At 34.0% G+C, this 21,710-nt stretch overlaps 1 protein-coding gene across 8 annotated transcripts in view; it reads left to right on the top strand.

Annotated features, from left to right (window-relative positions):
- S (EGF receptor activation regulator Star) overlaps positions 1-12,326 on the top strand; it is a 176,029-nt gene extending 163,703 nt beyond the window's left edge. For all 8 annotated transcript variants that reach the window (XM_073971325.1, XM_073971328.1, XM_073971329.1 and 5 more), the window contains 2 exons: positions 19-189; positions 4,237-12,326. In XM_073971325.1, the coding sequence (XP_073827426.1) occupies positions 19-189; positions 4,237-4,494 (429 nt within the window). In that variant the 3' untranslated portion in view covers positions 4,495-12,326. The remainder of the gene's footprint in view (positions 1-18; positions 190-4,236) is intronic.
- The last annotated feature ends 9,384 nt before the right edge of the window (positions 12,327-21,710 follow it).

The following is a 21,710-nucleotide window of genomic DNA, read 5'->3' as shown; positions in this document are numbered from 1 at the left end:
ATTTTTCTCCTTTTCTAGATTACCGTACACAACGAAGAGTCTGAAGTGCGAATTAATAGTCTGCTTGACGAGGAGACGACATGGTTCAATTCGCGTGTCAAATGTTTTCCGCTTTATACTATCATGCTAGCTTCAAATCGTGTTGAATACGATCTTCTTAGCCTGGGTGTGCATGGTCATGAGTTGGAGGTAAGTGTAACATTTTGGTGTTTGTATTGTTGTTGTAAAATAACAATAAAATATTTTAGGTTCGGTAGTTGCAAACTTTTGAGGTACCCTAAACAAGTTTTATTTTTCTGTTATTAAAGGGAGTTTGATGAAGTATCAAAATTTAAAGCATACATTTAGGCGTTTTACTTTAATTTATCTGTTTAAAGGGAATGGATAGAAATATTTGTATTTCAAGGAAAAAATCCATGAAATTTTTCTTTTAATGTAGAGATTCATCGAAAGGGAGTGAAAATTATCATCTTTAGGGAAGACTAAAGGTCTTCAACAAGAAATACCGAATGCTTGTATGTAAAAAAGACATGATAGACTCCCATATGAATGCCCTAATGTTCTGCTTTGGGGGAAACACCTAATGAAGACCCAACGATCTTCTGTGAGAAATCTTAATCATATCCTATAAAATAACTTCATAGTATTGATGATTTTCTATGAGAAGACCAAATTATAGGGTGTTATTCTGAATGAAAACTCCCCGTGAGTTTTCTCACCCTTTCTGTTAAGTTGAAACGGTAGAAGAGACAAAACTCACGCGAAGTTTTCATTCAGAATAATCTCCATAATATATTTGAAGACCTTAGAAGTCCAAATAGTGTACTATGAGATAACTTAGTGATCTTATATGATAAAACCTACTGGTTTTCTTTGAGAAGACCTTAAAGTCTTCCATAAGAAGATCTAACGTTCTTCCATAAGAAGATCTGCTGATCTTCCTAAGAAGACCTGATTATCTTTCCCGGGGAAGACAAGATGGTCTTTTATGTGAAGATTTAATCATTTTCTATGGGAAGACCTTCTTTTAGAAGACCCAATGGTATCCTATGATAAGTCCTTATGTTCTTCTATGAGGAGTCCTAATGACATGCTGTGAGAAGTCATACATGAGAATACTTAATGACATTATTTGAAACCATATCTTCTTTGAGACAACCTAGTGTTTTTTTTTTTTTTTTTTTTTTTTTTTTGAGAAACCCTAACGGTCTTCTATGAGAAGGCCTAATGGATTTCTAAGAGTATACCTATTGTGCTTCTGGGGGAAAACCTATTTGCATTCTGTGAGATATATGCATAGAAGGATTCCTAGAGAGGTGTCTATCGAGGGAGGGCCTTTCAAAGATGTCTCCTTAAGACAATGAAGTACTCTAAAGAGGTCTTCTTTATATAGAACACCTCCTTAACAAGTATTCTACGGATAGAAGGCCTTCCAGAGGGGTATTTTATGGATAGAAGGCCTTCCAAAGAAGTCTTCTATGTATAGAATACCTCCTAAAATGTTTTTCTATAGGTAGAAGGCCTCATAAAGAGGTGTTCCATGGTTAGAAGGTCTTCCAAAGAAGCATTCATTCTAAAGAGGTGTTCTATTGATAGATAGACGGCAATGAAGTACTCCTAAAGAGGTCTTCTGTAGATATAAAACGTCCTGAAGAGATCTTCTTTATATAGAACACCTCCTTAAGAAGTATTCTATGGATAGAAGGCCTCCTAAAGAGGTGGTCTATGGCATGAAGGCCTTCTAAAGGGGTTTTCTACATATAGATAAGTGTAACATTTTGGTGTAGGTATTGTCTATCGAGGGAGGTCCTTTCAAAGATGTCTCCTTAAGACAATGAAGTACTCTAAAGAGGTCTTCTTTATATAGAACACCTACTTAACAAGTATTCTACGGATAGAAGGCCTTCCAGAGGGGTCTTTTATGGATAGAAGGCCTTCCAAAGAAGTCTTCTATGTATAGAATACCTCCTAAAATGTTTTTCTATAGGTAGAAGGCCTCATAAAGAGGTGTTCCATGGTTAGAAGGTCTTCCAAAGAAGCATTCATTCTAAAGAGGTGTTCTATTGATAGATAGAAGGCAATGAAGTACTCCTAAGGAGGTCTTCTGTAGATATAAAACGTCCTGAAGAGATCTTCTTTATATAGAACACCTCCTTACGAAGTATTCTATGGATAGAAGGCCTCCTAAAGAGGTGGTCTATGGCATGAAGGCCTTCTAAAGGGGTTTTCTACATATAGAAGTTTTCCAAAAGAGGTTTCTGAAGGTAGAAGGCCTTCTCAAGAGGTGTTCTATTGATAGAAGACCTCCCAAAGAGAAAGAATGACCCCTTAAGAGATATTCTGTTGATAAAAAGCCTCCTAAAGAGGTCCTCCTTAAGAAGTATTTTATGGATAGAAGGCCTTCCAAATGATTCTTCTATGTATAGAAGGCCTCCTAAAAGGTTTTTCTATGGTTAGACGGCCTCCTAAAGAGGTGTTCTGAGGCATGAAGGCCTTCCAAAGAAGTCTTCTATATAATAGAAGTTTTCCTAAAGAGGCCACTAAAGCTAGAAGTCTTCCTGGAGCGGTGTTCTATGGATAGATAGCCTTCTAAAGGGGTCTTTCAAAAATAGAAAGCCTGCTAAAGAGACTTTCTATAGATAGAAGGCCTTCTAAATTGTTATTCTATAGATAGAAGGTCTCCAAAATAGGTCTTCTCTAGTTAAAAGGCCTTCTGTAGATAATAAGCCTCCTTAAGAGGCCTTCCTTATGTAGAACACCTTCTAAAGAAGTATTCTATGGATAGAGGGCCTTCCAAAGAGGTCTTCTATGGATATAAGCCCTTGCAAATGTGTCTTCTACTGATCGAAGGCCTCCAAAGCGATCTTCCATTGATTAAATGCTTCCAAAGAGTTATTGTTTATATATATAACACCCCCTAAAGATGTGTTCTATGAATATAAGGCCTTTCAAAGAGACCTCCAATAGATATCAGACCTCCTAATGAGATAGAGGTAGAAGTTTTCCTCAAGAGGTCTCGAAAGGTAGAAGGTGAGGTGTTGTATGGATATAAATCCTTCCGAAGAGGTCTTCTAAAGATAGAAGGCCTCCTAAAGAGACCTTCTGTAGACAGAAGGCTGTGTAAAAATGTCTTCTATGGGTAGAAGGCTTACTTAAGAGGTCGTCTCTGGATAGAAGGACTCTTCAAAAGGTATTCTCCAGACAAAATGTCCCTAACGAAGTAATATATAGAAAGAAAACTTTTTAAAGTGGTGTTTCATGAAAAGACCTGATGACCTTCTATGAGAAAATCTCATAATTTTCTATGGGAAGCCCTGATGGTATTTTATGAGAAGCCCTTCTTCTTCTTAATTGGCAAATCCGACATCCGGATATAAGCGATCATACAATAAATTATAAATATGTTGAAGTAGCACCCTCGTTTGCAGGAGAAATTTTGTGCATATGATTTTCAGGGGGATTACTTCAGTGGTTTCCGGAGGCTTTCTGAAGGGTTTATAGTTTTCCGTCTAGTTTCAGACGCTGTTTTCTGCCTCTTTATTTTAAGGAAGACGCAGCTATCTGTTGTTCCGCGAGACGTATTTGGTTTCTGTCTTACCACCCACATCTGTGAAGCGTTCCCCTATCCGACACCTAGGGACGTGTCCATTACGGGTTATAGGTTCCCCGAAGGAGCATTAAGGGTCTTCTAATATAAGATGTCCTTTAAAGCCTTCTAATAGAAGACCAAAAGGTTTCCTAATGGAAGACCGAATGTCTTTCTATGGGGAATATCTATTCGTTTTCTATGAGGAAGCCATAATGGTATTTTGTTGGAAGATCTATTTGACCTATAAGAAGTGCCTTGGGTAGGTTATTTACATTTTTAGCAATTTTTAATTTTGTATTAAAATTTCCAAATACCCTTGGACTGGGAATTTCATTGTCCAAACCTCATAACATTTCAATATGACCTACCTCAATTAGAGTACCAACTGTGTGCAAAATATTTGAAATATTTTTGTTGTGTTAATTGGCCCAGCTTTTTTGATTGCATGCTATTTTGCTGTTGCCTTGCAATGAAGCAATCGAGGTACCTACAGCTCCACCTTCTGCCATTTTAAACACACAAAAAATGAAAGTGTTTTCTTAATTAGTTTTAGGTTTGGTTTTTTTTTTGCATTCAACTAAATCATTAACACGGATTATGACTAATTTAAACTTAATCTTCTCTTCACCACCTGCTTCTCTTTACAGATCTTACAAACATTACCTTTTGACAAAATAAGAATTGAAATAATTTCAATACATTTATTGGAAAATCAAGAGGATGTTAGCAGTTATGTTCAAACATTAACCAAGTTCCTACAGCGGAAAGGCTATAAATTGCAAAAGAAATTTGGACGCAATTATTTCTATCAACGCCTACCAACAACAGCAACAACATCATCACAATTGGGTGCAACATCACCAACACGAACCCGAAAAAAAGATATACTACTGAAGACGCCTTAAAAGCCTTTATACTATATTTAAATTTTTGTTTGTTAAGCAACAAGAACAACAAACAAAAAAATGGAAAAACAAAATTATAAATGATATATAATTATTATATATCATTATTATTATAACTATATAGGTACACAAACACAACACATTATAATTATTATTATTATTATTAATCAAAGCAAAACAATGTTTAATTTATAAGTGAAAATGCCTAAGGAAAATATGTCGTCATAATAGGAAAAAACCAAAACAAGAAGAAGAAGAAAAAAGAAAAGAAATCATGTTGAAATGTGTTAAATTATTATAAATATTACTATATATATTTAAATATGCAACAACAAATTTATGTTTTATGGAAAAGCGAAGAAGAATATTTTGAAATCCATTCATAATTCCATATTAATTACGTTCACAGACACACACACAGCATTAGAGGTTTGGGCAAACGAATGGCTATAAGGAGGGACTTTTGTTAAGAAGGAAAATGTTTAGGCAAACATAAATTGTGCAAATTATATTAACAAATTGTTTATAGCATATTTCTTATAATGATTATATAAAAATAATCTTTATAAGCAATATTATTAACAGTTCACCCTTCAAAATCTTCCTTATAGTCTTTGATTGCCCAACAAACCAAGCAAAAGAAGAAAAATAAATGTTTAATGTTCTATACGAATGGATATTAGTAAATAAAATATATATTTAAAACAACAAAAAAACCCAAACAACACAAAACAGCCTTTATTGTATAAATTGATTGTAATATTTACTTTAATCCATATAATTAATTATATATAATTATTATTATTAATTAATTAACTATTTTATTTTTTATAAACATAAAATAGTTGACTTTAGTTTAGCATATTTAATTCTTTGAATAATTAATTAAAAACAGGATAAACGTAAAAACAAAACAACATGAAACAACGATGCTTTATAGTTATTATCTATATAACTTTATATACATAAACACACATTAAAAAAATATATATCTATATAGTTTATATATAATTGAAACGTAATATGTATTTTTTTTTTTTTCATTTATAAATTTAAATTATTGAATTTAATTTTTTTCATTTTGATTTCCTTCCATTTTTTGTAAAAGTCACACACATCCCCTTCGTCTAACTCCTCCTGCTGCTCTTCTTCCTCTATATATAAATATAGTTTATTAGTTGTAAACGAAAATATTTGTAACCAGTATAATCATCTTTCGTTCTTTCTTTCTCTTTACTCTCCTATAAATTATTTTGTTTCTGATGTTTCCTCCCTCACATCAAAGTGTGAATGTCCTGTGTAAATCCCTCGTAAAAACCGACATTGTCTCTTTAAATGTTTCAAATTCCTATGTTTGTAGCTATGATGGTATACAGAGTGCCGCAGAAAAATTAATGGGTTAGAAAGGAAGTGTTTGATAATTTGAAGATTGCTTATGAAAATGTTGTAGAAAAAAGTGATACATATATCGTGTCCTTTATAGCACCACAAGGACAGGAGCTTGTAAATGCAAAATATGCTTGATACTTCACTAATCCAATTCTGTTTTAGTGAGACGAAAACACCAGAATTCTGTTCTTTGTGATATACGTAGTGTTCTAAAGTGACTATGAGAAGACCTAATGCACTTGTAAGAGTAGACCTATTGTGGTTCTGTGGGAAAACATATTTGCATTCTGTGAGATATATGCATAGAAGGACTCCTGGAGAGGTGTCTATCGAGGGAGGGCTTTCCAATAATTTCTCCCTAAGACAATGAAGGACTACTAAAGAGGTCTTCTGTAGATAAAAAGCCTCCTAAAGAGGTCTTCTTTATATAGAGCACCTCCTTCAGAAGTATTCTGTGGATAGAAGGCATCCTAAAGAGGTGTTCTATGGCATGAAGGCCTTCTAAAGATGTTTCCTACATATAGAAGTTTTCCTAAAGAGGTTTCTACGGATAGAAGGCATTCTAGAGATGTGTTCTATGGATAGAAAGTCTTTCAGTTTAAAGATGTGTTCTATTGATAGTAGACCTCCTAAAGTGAAATAAGTTAGCAGTTCCTCTGTAGATAAAAAGCCTCCTACAGAGGTCCTCCTTAAGAAGTATTCTATGGAGGATAGAAGGCCTTCCAAAGGATTCTTCTATGTATAGAAGGCCTCCTAAAAGCTTTTTCTATGGATAGACGGTCTCCTAAAGAGGTGTTCTATGGCATGAAGGCCTTCCAAAGAAGTCTTCTATATATAGAATTTTTCCTAAAGAGGCAATTAAAGCTAGAAGGCCTCCTGGAGCGGTGTTCTATGGATTAAAAGACTTCCAAAGAAGTTTTTCAAAGATTGAAAGCCTGCTAAAGAGACTTTCTGTAGATAGAAGGCTCTGTAAAAACGTCTTCTAAAGATAGAAGACCTTCTATTCTATAGATGGAAGGTCTCCAAAATAGGTCTTCTAAAGTGACTACCAGTGATCTCTGTTAAAATGTTTTATGGCTTAGAATTTTCATTGATTAATGAATAGCCTTTCCATCCAAACTTTCCAATTTTTCAAATGTTACCAATAGTAATATGTTGATTCAATTCTTCATGTTTTAAGAAATATTTATTTCTTTTTACAAGGGGTTACCCTAAGCTCCTCGTAAAAACTCGAATTTTCCATGAATTTTTTCCGAGAAAACTAACAATAATTTTTAGCATCTTTTGTATATGAAAGGGCACATATTGAGTTACTTTTGGGAATTTTGAAAAATGATACATAGTTTTGTGACAAATTTCCGCATTCGAAAGCCTTTTTCTAATAGCATTTTGCAGTACCCACTAAAGCATGAAAATTGCCATAGGATCAGTCAAAAAATGGCCTTTCCATCCAAACTTTCCAATATTCTAAATGTTACCAATAGTGGTATGTTGACTGTCTTTAAAATTATGTTGATTCAATTCCCCATGTTTTAAGAAATATTTAATTCTTTTTACAAGGGGTTACCCTAAGCTCCTCGTAAAAACTCGTATTTTCCATGATTTTTTTCCTACAAAACTAACAAATTTTTTGTATATGAAGGGCACACATTGAGTTACTTTTGGGAATTTTGAAAAATGATACATAGTTTTGTGACAAATTTCCGCATTCGAAAGCCCACTAAAGCTTGAAAATTGCCATAGATCAGTAAAAAAAAAAAATAAAGAAAATTTCCTCCTCTAAAGGCAAGATTCATAGGTGCTTAACGTCCACAAAAATATATGGAGGTTTGTGAGTTTTCGAATTCAAACAAGCTATTTCGAAAAAATGCGTTTAAAGCTTCGATTTCGCATACAAAACAACCACATACTACACGGTGCGCCTTAACCATATTTAAATGGAAGGAGCTTACACATGGGAAGTTTTTGCGGATTCTGAAATTGCAATGTTCATAGGTGAGAAAAATCAAAAAACCAAAAAAATCGCCGGGATTAGGGGATTTGTAAGTTTTAACGATTTTGTTTGAAAACCGCAAGTCCTATGGAAACGGGACTAAGGAAAATGTTGTAGCAGTGAAAATTCTGTACAAGATTGACCTTTATGATATATTTGTAGATTTTACCATTTTTGAGATATAGAAGTTCAAATTGGGACAATGCACTAACTGCATCGACTCCTTACAAAACAATGCCATGACTACAATTTCCTAACTTAAAAACCGCAGGTCCTATGGAAACGAGACTAAAGAAAACGTTGTAGCAGTGAAAATTCTGTACAAGATTGACCTTTATGACATCTTCGTATGTTTTACCGTTTTTGTGATATAGAAGATCAAATTGGGACAATGCACTAAATGCATTACAAAACAATGCAATGACTACAATTTTCCAACTTAAACTTATATATCTCAAAATTGGTACAACCGAGGAAAAACCCACGAAAGTCAGTGTTGTAGAGAATTTTCACAGCTATAAGATTTTCTCTGGACCCATTTTGATAAGACTTGCCATTCCCAAGCAAAATCGTGAAAAGCGAACGAAAAAAAAAACCTAAAAATGTGACCTAAACTTCAATATCTCAAAAATGGTAAAACCTACGAACAAATCATAATGGTCAATCCTCTAGAGAATTTTGACACCTACAATATTTTCTTTAGCTCCATTTCGATAGGATTTACCGTTCTCAAGCAAAATCGTGAAAACACAAGAAAACCCTAAAAATGTTGACTGCGATTTATTTAAAAATCCCTCCAGCGATTTTTTTCTTGTTTTTGGATTTTTGTCATCTACAAACATAGCTGTTTCAGAATCCCCAAAAAATGCCTAGGTATAAGCGGTTTTCAGTGCTATTTTTTTATAAGGAGCCGACACAGTCAGTGCATTGTCCCAATTTGAACTCTATATCTCAAAAACAGTAAAACCTACGAAAATATCATGAAGGTCAATTTTGTTGAGAATTTTCACTGCTACAACGTTTTCTTTAGTCCCATTTTCATAGGACTTGAGGTTCTCAAGCAAAATCGTGAAAACCTAAAAAACCCCTAAAAGTGTGTATTTTGACCGCGATTTATTTAAAAAACTATCCGGCGATTTTTTTAGTTTTTTTTTTTTTATTTTTCCCATCTATGAACATTGCAGTTTCAGAATCCGCAGAAACTTCCCAGGTGTAAGCTCCTTCCATTTAAATTTGGTTAAGCCACAGCGAGCATATCTAACAGCCTGTTCCTGTATGTCGATAAGAAAATTGATGTGTACGAAATACTACCAAACTCATGTGTCACACAGGCTGTGTGTTTTTACAGTGTTTTATTCAACTTGCTTTGGTTCCTGTCTGTTTAGTTCAAATCTATTACCTCATTATTAACCCAGTTGCAGTTGACCAATCGAACTGAAACTTTGCACACTTATCAAACTTTGATGAAAATACATGAATATGAAACCAAAACTAATATGGGTTAATTTTTTCCTATAACCCCCATACAGCGGTACCACCTGATTTCAGATATTTTGACAATTTGTCTGCATGTTTAGCCCGAATTGGCTGTAACTTGGCATTTGCAGTTCCCAATGGTACAGAAACTGCCCCTCCAAAAATTGTGGACATGGATCAAGGTTTTGGTATAGTCCCCATATAACGGTACCACCCGATTTCAGACATTTAAAAGTTTTTATCTACATTTTCGGCCTAAATTGGCTGTAATTTGGTTATGTGGTTCTCAGTTGTCACAAAAAGCATTGACTAAAAGGATAAAAATAAAAAAAAATAACACTGTGCAACATTTTTTAGCTGATCTTGTGCAAACAATTCGAACTGAGCATTTTTTGAAAGTACAGACCCAAACGACAAAAACTCTAGTTGGGTTTTGTTGTGTCAGATCCAGCTCGGATTTTATGGCCCCATTTAAATATAGTTAAATATTGAGTTTTTTAAGAAATTCGGGGCTATATCTCTGAAACCAATGCGAATCATCTTCTGACCTCTGAAGCAAATTTGTAGATAAGAAGAAGAATAAAATATTTGGAGAAATAATGAACTTGAAAGACTACATTTATTGTCTCAAATTTCAAAATATATCTAAAAATTCTCTCTCTTTTTATACATTTCGCACCATATCTCCAAAACTGTTAATTTTTTCTTAATGTTTTCTTTAAAAAAAATGTTCTCTAGTATGTGATACACAACTCTTCAGAACATGCCATTGTTTTAAAATGCCTCTATTACGGAGTTTTCAGTATATTTTTTAACGACGATTTAGTAAATATGTCAATATTGTCGTGAAATCCCAAATGCAAAAATAAAGTGTTCGTGTGAAAGGTGTTTGAAATGGGTGTTGTAAAAGATATCATACCAAATACCTCTGAAACAACATGAAGAAAGCATTTTAGAGTTTCAGAATATTCTGAAGAATTGATGAGAACATTATTTGGATGATTTTTGCAAAAGGTTACTTGGTTCAACTCCCAATAGTTTAGCTAATACCAAGCAGAATTCCAGAAATTATGTAAAATTTTCCATATTTTATCGATTTTGATGCCCTAAATGAAGTTGTTATTTTCTGGTTCAAGTTCAACAGATAAGTTCTACTAGTTTAGGGCTACAATATTGCTAAAGACAGCAAGGCCAAATTCCTATTCGTTTCTGAGATAAAGGCCTGATAAATGCAAAAAAGTGTATTTTTAGCCCATTTTAGATGAGTCCATAAAATCCGAACTGGATCTGACAGGACAAAACCCAACTAGGGTTTTTGTAGTCTATATATGTACTTTCAAAAGATCTATACTGGAAGTTCTTTGCATTTTCAGTGTTGCATAGTGTCATCATCAGTCTTATGGAACGAGGTTTTGTACGCTTTCACTCTTTGAAAGTCCAAGAATTTTTTGCTTAAATATAGATGAAGGCTGTATCCATATGGTTTTTTCATTAGACCGCACTTTATCCTTGTCTTGTAACCGTGTTTATTTTTGTATGTTTGTGTTTTTGTTCTTCTGCTTAATCTGTCTCAGGGTGTGTCTATCTCGAGTTCCAGGAATGTGGCTGCTTCGATGGGATGTAACCACAGATACACTGGACTTGGATGAGTAGGTTTGGCAGGGCAGTTTAAAAGGTGCTGTGTGTTGTGTGGACCCATGCCTCATGCTGGCCAAATGTGTTGTAAGGTGCCAGTGATCTTTGCCTGGGAGGTCCTTGTGTTCCTAATTACAGCGGTATAACTTTTTTCCTGACCTACTTCATATTTCCTGCGATAATGACCTTAAAAGAACCTTACCATCACCAACTAAATTGCCTGGGTTTTGCACCATAGGTCTTGAATAGAATAATCGACATGGTCCTAATTTTTTATACCTTAAATTTTTTTCAAAACTTGCTCCAAGTCCGAATGTGGATATTTCTTTGGAGAACTCCCACACAAAAGTTCAACATTTTTGCACTAAAATTAAGATTAAGTCCACCTTCAGAAACTTTCCACATAAAATATAGATCAAGTGTTATTTCTGATCGTGCTGAAAAATGTCAGGCAGGTAGTCCTTGTGCAGAGCTCCGAATACTCGCTTGAATTCCACTCGCGATTGAAACTCTTCTTGAACTGGAGCAATTTGAGGGGGGGGGGGGATTAAATCGGGCCATTTCTTCGGGCAACTCCCACATTTTTACGCTAAAATCGAGTTTAACGCTAGTTCCGTATATTCATTCCGTCCTCATGGCCCTGGCTACAACAAGATGAATTGTATTGCGCAATTTCTTCGGAAAACTTCCACACTAAAATCTAAATCGAGTTTAAAGTCTCTCTTTTCAGATAGTTCTAATGTTTTTAAACTGTCTAGTCCTTGTGGTCCTGGTTACATTGGAAAATTTTGGGCCCGAATTGTTTCAACAATTAATGGAAGAAGGATTTTATCGGCTGTTGTTGGATATGTCAGTCGAATGTTTAGGACCACTCCTTCTGAAACTTCCCACAGAAAAATTCGACATTTTTCCAGATTGAGGCCAAGTCCATCCACCATATTTTTGAATTTTAATCGCAGGTAGTCCTATGACCCATATTACAACGGTGTGAGTTCATTCTCGGCGAAGTCCAATCGATCAAAAGGTTTCCACCGTCAGTGGAATAATTAGGTCCGTCCGTCTGTCCACAATATATATTTGAATTGTAATCGCAGGTAGTTCTTATGACCCCTTTTACAACGGTGTGAGTTCATTCTGGGTGAAATCCAATCGACCAAAAGGTTTCAAAAATACAATAAATGGTGAATTTTTATTGTTGTAAATGATGTTGGAACCGTCCAGAGCTTCGAATACTCGCTCGAATTCAAGCAAATTGAGGGAGGCAACTAACCCCCTCCCCACCACAAAACAAAAAGATACGTCACCCTCAAATAAACCTGCCCCACTCCCAACAAAAAAATTGCACCCAGAAAAAATTACCACCTCCCCCAAATTTTCACTCGCGAGTAAATCGGAGCTCGGAACCGTCAGTGAAATAATTAGGTCACTCTTTTTGATATATTTTCACAAACCCCTAACAATTTGCTCTTACATCTAGTTGAAAATCTGACCTTGTTCTTGGGAACTACATGAAACGCCTTATCCAAACGTTAAAATATTCGAGGTATTTGCAGGTCATTCGGACTTGGCGATGGACAAAAAGAGCTAGGAGAGGTACAGATGTAGGCCAATAAAAAATGTAAATCCAAATTGAACTCAATTTTGCAATTATTATCGTTCCTCCTTCCACTCTGTCTGGCCAAAGGTGTTTTCTTCTCGGCGAAGTCCATACGGACCGAAAATACCTAAATTCCAACAAATTGAGGAAGTTGAATTATAATTGTTGTTGTAGCAGCATACAAACCTACGTAGAAGCTTAGGTTTGATGCTGGGTTGGCAGCCGCTGGCCGAAACACTATGGCTTCGGGTCAATCCGGTACGAATCCGTCGCAATAATTTGATTCACTCTTTTTCATATCTTCCTCATAAACACTTAAACTAGTTCAAATCCTCCTAGTCTTAACGATTGAATAAATTCTACAGCTTTATCTATGGGATCCAAGTCAAACCTTGAAACACCTTCAAACCTCAAAATATTCTTAGTGGACACTTTCAGTAAATATCAGTCGCATTGCGTTTGCAAACCTTTCGGCGTTGGCGATGAAAATATCTAGAGATGTATACAATGAAATGCCAATCTGATATGATATCCATTTTGGAATGATTGGCGTCTTCTCCTTCCAATCTGAATGTGATCATGATGGTTAAACCCTTCAGCAACGTAATAGACTTTTCGAGGTATTTTATTCAAAGAAAACGCCTATTTATGGGCCGATTCCGTACAGCGAGGCGAGTCGTGTCGCGTTGTCAAATGCAATTTTTCGATTCCGTATGGCAATATCGCCTGACGTCGTCAAATTTTGTCGCCGAAATGTTCATTTTCCGGCGACAACAAATTAGCTGTCGCCGTACATTTTTACTAACGAATAAAAATAAAATAAAAATAAAAATAACGATTATTTTCTATCGTTGTACGTAGTGCATTTTTTAAATTTTGTCACAGAGACGATAGACGGACGCGACATGACTCGCCTCGCTGTACGGAATCGGTCCATTAATTTATGTCGAACTGTGTGTGACATAATTTTCGGCCTCGACAACAAACAGGAGGAGGTCCTGTATAATTGCACAAAATATACGGTTGCTCTTTTCGTCACCTTTAAACACATGGATAAACCCTCTGTAATGAAGGTTACATTTATGAGGAAATATTTTCAAGTTTTTTCTTACTTTCTAGGCTTAATGGATTTCTATGTAACTTAAATGTTGGCTATTTGTGGTATGTCTTTTTTGAGGTTATGATGAAGAAGGTGATCAATTTTCGTATTTGAAAAGGTTGGGCTGTGATTTATCTTTCCTTTTTATTCACTCCTAAAAACACATCATAGGGTATCGGAAGGATTAATTTTTGATGAAATTTCCCCGTGAGTTTTGTTTTTCCACCGTTGCAACTTAAGGGAGAAAGTGAAAAAATTCACGGGGAATTGCCGTTCATGATAACCCCCATTATGTTGGAGACGAACTTCTTTTTTGATGTTTCTAAAGGCTCAAACGTGCTGGTGCATCTTTAGTTTCAAAAAAGTAATCATTGGTTTTTATTTACTCCTACAAATACATCCATTGAGCATTTCCGAATAATCAATTTTTGAGGTTAAGTTGAAGATGGAACTTCTATTTTGATATTCCAAAGCGATCGAATGTGATGGTGTAAATTTCTCAAAAAATATTCAAAAATTAAATCATTTGTTTTTATTTACTCCTAAAAATACATCCATTGAGTATTTCCGAATAATCAATTTTTGAGGTTAAGTTGAAAATGGACTTCTATTTTGATATTTCAAAGCGTTCGAATGTGATGGTGTAACTTTCTCAAATTTAATTGGGAAAATGTCCGAAAAAATGCCGGTTTTAGATTATGTTAGAGAAGAGAACCTAATGGACTGTTCGCCTGTGAAGCAATTGCCGTCTCAGTATTTTAAAATATTTTTTGCTGCATTAAAAACCGAAAATAGATGGATTGGTAGTCTTGATTTAGATAAGGAATTTTCATTGTAGCAAATTTCAGTCTTTATCAAACATTTCATATTTCTCCATTAACTTTTTGCGGCACTCTGTAGCAACCTCTCAAAAAATATTAACAAAATATACACTTAAATCTATTTAAAAAATCCCCAAAAAACAAGAAAAACACAAAAACCGTATTTTTAATGTTATATACAAACGAAGAAGAAAAAAATAACAAAATACAAAACTAGCACTGATATCTTTACTAATTAAAAACCAAAACAAAATAAATCAAATAAAGAACAAACCATTAAACTATACTCCGCTCTATCCAAATTATATTGTATTCCAAAAACAACAACATAAAAAAAATCCAAAAAACAAGTTGCTAAAATAAATTCTTCACACATTTTTTTTGTTTCTTCCCGTTTTCTGAAAAACAACAACTACTTCTTAAGGAAAATTTCTTGTAAATTTTTGTCCATTCTTCCTTCCTTTTTTTGTTTGTTATTAAATATTTGCCACATTTCAAAACAACAACAAGTGTCTACCACTCCCCCAAAAATTTCAAATTTATTATGTAAATGTTTTTTTTCGTATTTAAGACGAAAGTAGTTCCAATTCACATTAGTTGTAATTAACAATGTTTTTTCTATATATAATTTTTTGTATTTCTCATGTCTTGCTTTAAATAATAAAAACAATATTATACATTTTTTTAGGGGTTCCAAAATTTAAAATTATTTTATAGTAAACACAACCTATTCCTAAATTTATTTTTGTTTTTGTAGAAAATAACCACAGGAATATATCTTTTTTAAAAAGAACCATTGTAGTTGTACTTTTCAAATGACTTCCTCCTACCTTTAAAAACAACCACAACAACAAAACAAAATATACATATAAATATTTTCAAACAATTTCAAAAAAATTTGCGTGTCTTTTCTTATTGTTTTGGGGAATTGGCAAAATTGTGGGTTTGATTGAAAATTAAGGAAAGAAAAGCCAAGGGCACTTATTAGAGTGGTAAGTATGAAACAAATATCTCTGTGTTTTGTACATCGTTGAAAACTGCATAAATTTCATAGCATATCTTAAGGAGCAAAAATTTCAGCCACCTCACAGGGACGAATTCCGATCGAAAGTGGAATAATTTCCGTATTTATCTGTAGAAAGCGAAAAACTAAATAATTTTTCAGAATGAAACCACTTTTGATTTTGAAAGTGTAATCGTAGTTTTTAATTTCGGACTTCATCAAATCGATCGAAATTTGAAGAAACTGAAACAACATAACCGAAATGTAGGGATCGATTATCGATAGCAATTATCGTTGAGTGGAGTTGTCAGTTGTCAAAATTACTTTATGTATGGCAACCTTCAGCTGAAGTTGCGAATCTCAGTTGACAAACCGGCTATTTTTCAGCAACCAGTTTTTTTCAGTTGAGGTGAATATTTTTGGAGAAACAAGAAGTAAAATTGAAAGGAAAAAGTATTTTTTAACAATTGTTGATTATTTGCATGATTAATTAATTTTGTGTATCAAAATTATCACCAGAATAAAACATCAGTTTGAAATATTCAGCTCAATCATGAATATTCTTGCGGAATACAACTCTCGCGGAATAGATTTTTCTCGAGAGAACATTCCTCCTATCATGAATAATGTGAGAAAAATAATCATTGAATTTGGCAGCACTGAAGGGTCTTTTTCATACCTTGTATGCCCTAATTGTTGTGAAAAGAAAGAGAAAATTTTAATAGCCAGTTTCTGTATGTCGAAAGAAGAATGTGTGCGAAAGAAACACGTCCAAACTCTTGTGTGTTTTTCAAATTTGTTTTTTGTTTTGAAGCAAAAGCAAAGGTAAAACTATTTTGAAAACTAAGTTCGGGCGTGTTTCATTCGCACACATTCTTCTTTCGACATACAGAAACTGGCTGTAAGTGTTTGTGTTTTTAGACAAAATCAACAAATTTAATCAAATAAATTACACTTTTATACATCAAAGACATTCAGAAGATGTTACTAATTATGAAAAACATCAGATGTGATTGGAAATTTCTAAGAAGACAGTGCAATTGACTCCATTGTGCTATGGAACTGCCACTATCATGAATGTGTTAGAAACCAGTGTTTTTAATTAAATTATGGCAAAAATTGAAAAAATTCGAATTCTGAAATAAAAATAATTGATTTTTAAATAATTGTTGTGCAACAATTTTGTATGTCCAAAATTCTCTCATCCCATCGTTGATCGGTACAAAAAGTGGAGAGTGACTGAGTTTGCAAAGTGATGTTATTTCGTAAAATTTGTTCCATTTTTAATAAATTTCCAACCACAGGTGAAAGATTTTAGTATAAAATCCTAACAAAAGTGTTTATTTTGCATGTTTTGTACAAAGTTTTTGTGGGAAATGATAAGATTTTTTGTAAACTCCCTTCAGTTTTGCAAGGGAGATTTTTTGGAGAAAACACATGTTTGAGAGCGTTCATGATACCTACTTTTTCTCCATCGGAATTTTTTTCCGCGCGGATTTTTTGTTTGTGATAGCAAAGAAGGGAAAAGAGAGAAATCCCGCACGGAATTTTTATTCATGATTGGGCTGATAAAGTCAGGGATTTCTTAGGAATATAGTAAGAGTATTTTCTCAATCATATAGGGATATACCTATATTACCCTCCAAAGTTTTTGGCACTTTTAAAAGAAGGCCCGATTGCAGGAAAACGATCAGGGCAATCACGAATAAAAATTCCGCGCGAATTTGTTCCCTTTCCCCAATTTTGCAATTTTTTATTTCCATATTTATTTATAAATAGGTAATATTTTTGTCTATTCGGCGAGAATATTCCATAATTAAGTGATTCTAGTAGATTTCAACGATTTAAAATATTGATTTTAAAAGAATTTAATTTTTTAAAACTATTTTCCGTGCGGAAAATTCCGAGGGAAATATTCATGATTGTTGCCCTGTATACGTTTTAGAAAAGTTATTTTTTAAAAAATTCTTAAAAAGTCTCAGAAATATACTGCCCAATCATGAATATCCACTCACCTTGAGTTGTTTCTCTTTATCCTTTAAGTTGCAACGGCAGAAAGACAAAACTCACGGGGAGTTTACATTCATGATTGGGCTGATAATTTTCATACAAAATTTTAAGTTTTCTCGCAAAAAAAATCTCGGCGCTAAGTGGGTTAAATAAAAAACATTTTGATTGGCAAGTATACTGTTTTTGGAAATTTTCTGGCTCCTGTCTCAAAATGTTTGGATCACCTCAATAAAAAACAAGTAAAAAGGTATTAGCCGACAGAGATATACCCTCAGCCTGTGGGAATTGAAACTTTCGCCTAGGGACAGATCGAATTTATTTAGGGTTTTTTCAAATTTTTTGGCCATTTTAGGAAATTTTTTGCGTTGTGTTGCGGAGGAGGTGCTTGAGAGAGTGGTCCGATGATTAATGGACTTTTAATGAGGTGGATCTTATTTTGAGAGTCATATCTTTTCGATAGATATCGCACCCACTAGTCATTTCAGTGGTGGGTCATGGTATATCTTTTGGAACAATATGCCAGGAAGCATTGACTTGTCCACGGAGTGTTTACCCTAAAGAAAGGACCGATATGGGCCATTTTAAAAGTTAAACTGAATTTGGACAAAATATTAGGAGATCCAAAGTTTGGACCAAATTTGTTGCCCCGTTCAAGAGATATCGTGTATACCATGTAAGTGATATTTGTTAAATATTGGGGGGAATTACCGGAAGTTGTGGACCGGCATTGTCTATCTTTGAACTGAAACTAAGTTTGAACAAAATATGACGAATGCCAAATTTTGCTCTCCAGCTGCTACATATACAGCCTGTTTCTGTATGTCGAAAGAAGAATGTGTGCGAAAGAAACACGTCCAAACTCTTGTGTGTTTTTCAAATTTGTTTTTTGTTTTGAAGCAAAAGCAAAGGTAAATTATTTCGAAAACTAAAGTTCGGGCGTGTTTCATTCGCACACATTCTTCTTTCGACATACAGAAACTGGCTGATAGTGTCATAGAGGTTTTTACACCTTTCGGGCTGTTTTCTCAAGAGGTATGGACTTGCCCCTGAAAAAACGTTTACCGTCGTAATGGAGGCAGTGAATGCAAGTTGCTTCAACAAAAATCAAAGTGATTCGAGAGCAGGTCTTAAAGTGAACTTATCCGAAATTTTGTGTGGAGGTACCCGAAGTAGTGGACAAATATATATATATATAATATATATTCGAACATGATCTATACCCGACCGAATCGACAGTTATCTTGCGCTCAAATCACTACACACGGTGTCATAGGGGTTTGTTTTTGCATCTTTCAGGCTATTTTCTCAAACAAAAAATCTGTATCGAACATGGACTCCTATGCATGAGTGCACCCCGATTCACAATAGCTCAATGATACTTTTTATAGTCGAGTCTGAAAGGTGTGCCTTAAGACATCACTTGTAAAGAAGTTTTTATTTATTTTTTATTACGACATGTTTATAAACGTGTAAAATATTATAAACTTACAGCCTGTTTCACTATGTCGAACGAAAATGAAAACGAAAGAACAACAACTAAACTCGTGTATGATTTTTAAATCTTGTAGTTGTTTTAAAGCTAACACAAAGTCAATATTGCCATGAAAACCAAAGTTTAGGTAATTTTCGTTCGCAATCATTTTCTTTCCCCATAGTGAAACAGGTCCTTAGTCTATTTACAAAAATTCTCCATTAATTTCTATCATTTGCTATATATTTTAATTGATCGATTTATATGTTGGTTTCAGTTCCTGCTGTTCTTCTCCAAGTTGTTTTCGGCCTGCTTCTATTGCGTCGTCCTTGGGGATTCCAATGGAGAGCTGAGTGGGAAATATCATCTCGCTTTTTCTTAGAGTGTGGCCGAGCCAGCCATACTTTCTTTGAGTGATTGCAGATTTTATTTCCGGTTGATTTGTTATACTTCAGAGACTTTCGTTAGATATAGTTTGTGGCCACCATATTTTTAATATGTTGTGAAGACATCTGTTTATAAATAATTGAAGTTTATTGGTTAGCGTGGTAGTGGTAAGCCATGTCTTGTATCCATACAGTAGCGTAGATTTCACACACAAATTGAAGATATAAGATATTATTTGAAGATGCCCTAATGTTTTTCAGCGACGCAAATGTTCCTTGGGATTTTCTAATACGTTTATCAACGTCCTCCAAGATATTCAAAACGTTCTACACGCGCTGTTATTGGAATTTATTCTCATGGTTCTTGTTTTGTTGCAGTTAATTTTTAGACCAACTTTCAATGATTCCTGTGACAGGTTGAGTAACTTATTTTGCATATCTGAGTATGTTGTTGTAAGTAGAACGGCATCGTTTACATACTCCAGGTCTCCAAGTTTGTTGAACAAAATCGAATTTAGACCAGATGGTCAAACACTGCGCCAAGAACTGTGACGAATAAAAGCGGTGATAATGTGCAGCCTTGTCGTACTCCGCTGGTTGTAAAAATGCTTCGCTGAGGACTCCTTTATAGCCCGTTTAGACTAGTCATTTTAAATCGACTCGATTTCTAAATCCAACATTCAAATCCTAGTTGTTTAGACTAGTCTGAAATGATATAAGATGCCAGTCAGCTGATCTTTGTTTACGTATACATACGCCAATTGCGCAAAAAGAATTGCTTGAAAATTAAAAATGGAATGGAATACTGCAAAAAATAATCTGACAACTTGCTATTAAATATGCCGTTTACAATTTATATTAAATTAAAGCTACATCCATTTTATTTTTATTTAATATTTTTTCTATTTTTCCGCTTCTGTTTGTTTTTGTGTGTTTGTGTTTACAGTTATTTGAAAAATGTAAATAATAGGATTATGACTTTTTTACAACCTCACATCCATGTGTCATATTTTGATGAGCTTTTGCATAATATTAGATAAAATCTTAATTACAAGGTGATTCGATAGAAAAAAGCTCACACAGAAAAGGCTTTTAAAGTTTTTATACACGCAGAGAAAAAATATTTTTCGCTTTTGTTGGAACAAAAATATATGTTTTGGTTCCAAAAATGTATTTGTTTTATTCGAACATTGTAATCCAAATCCAAAAATACCATCTTTTGTTCCAAACATAGAAAACAAAAACAACTTTCGAATTTCCGCAATATTGTTAAAATCGTTAACAATACCGATTGTATTGTCAACCCAGAAAACCAGCCCAGAAATTTTTGGCCACAAGCACCCACCACAACATAAGGAATAATTAAACACCATAACAAACTCCGGTATAACACCAAACCTCAAAGCACAATGAAGATAGAAGAATGAAACAAAACAGAAACAAATAAAAACAAGAGTCTCCTTGTTGGTATACATACATACACACAAAAACAAAGTTAAAGGCATCATGTCATACAAACAAAACTCACCATAATTGTTTTTTTCAACACGGCATCGAATAGCGAGAGAAGAGAAAAATTTGTCGAAGAAAAGAGAGAACTATTGTCCAGTTGACAAAAACAATTTTTGGATTTAACAAAACCCAATTGTTGGAATCACAATACTACATTTGGAATTTAACAATATCTTTACAATACATATTTTGCTCTTCGAATATTGCTGGATCAATCATATTTTTTTCTCTGCGTGTATATGAGCTTTATGGAATACACTTTGGAGTCACTTTAAGCACATAAATAACTCAAAACAATCGTTAAAGCCACACGACATATCCAGAATGACATAAGCTTTTGTTTCTCACCAATTTTATCGTCATATTTTATATCATATCATTTTATATCATATATAGCTTTATTCCATGTATCACATAAATTGAAAGTGCTTTGTGCGGGACCTTTTTCAATATTTAAATGGAACAAAAATTATTTTAGACATTAATAGGCAAAATGCCAATTATTCGTGCAACAGGAAAAAAAAATTGGAGCAAAATTTTAATGGGCAACATTTCATTCACTCTCGCTACAGGAAATCATTTTTGAGAAAAAAAGGTCAAAAAGTTATAACCCTAGTAAATAAACGACACATGAACATAGTTGCCAATATTGGTACAGACTGGAATAGTTGCATTTTTAGGAGCAAAAAGCAGTGTTGTATATCAAAATATTTCGATTTAACATTTGATTTAAAACAAATCCAAGTTTTGAGTTGATTTAATTTTGTATGGTAAATCAGGGTGGATTTGGGTGGATTAAGCACTTAAATCGATATAATGCCCTA

Source organism: Musca autumnalis, unplaced genomic scaffold (assembly GCF_047663935.1).
Source record: "Musca autumnalis isolate F117 unplaced genomic scaffold, ASM4766393v1 scaffold_2, whole genome shotgun sequence".
Classification (NCBI taxonomy): domain Eukaryota; kingdom Metazoa; phylum Arthropoda; class Insecta; order Diptera; family Muscidae; genus Musca; species Musca autumnalis.
This window is presented reverse-complemented; position numbering and strand designations above follow the sequence as displayed.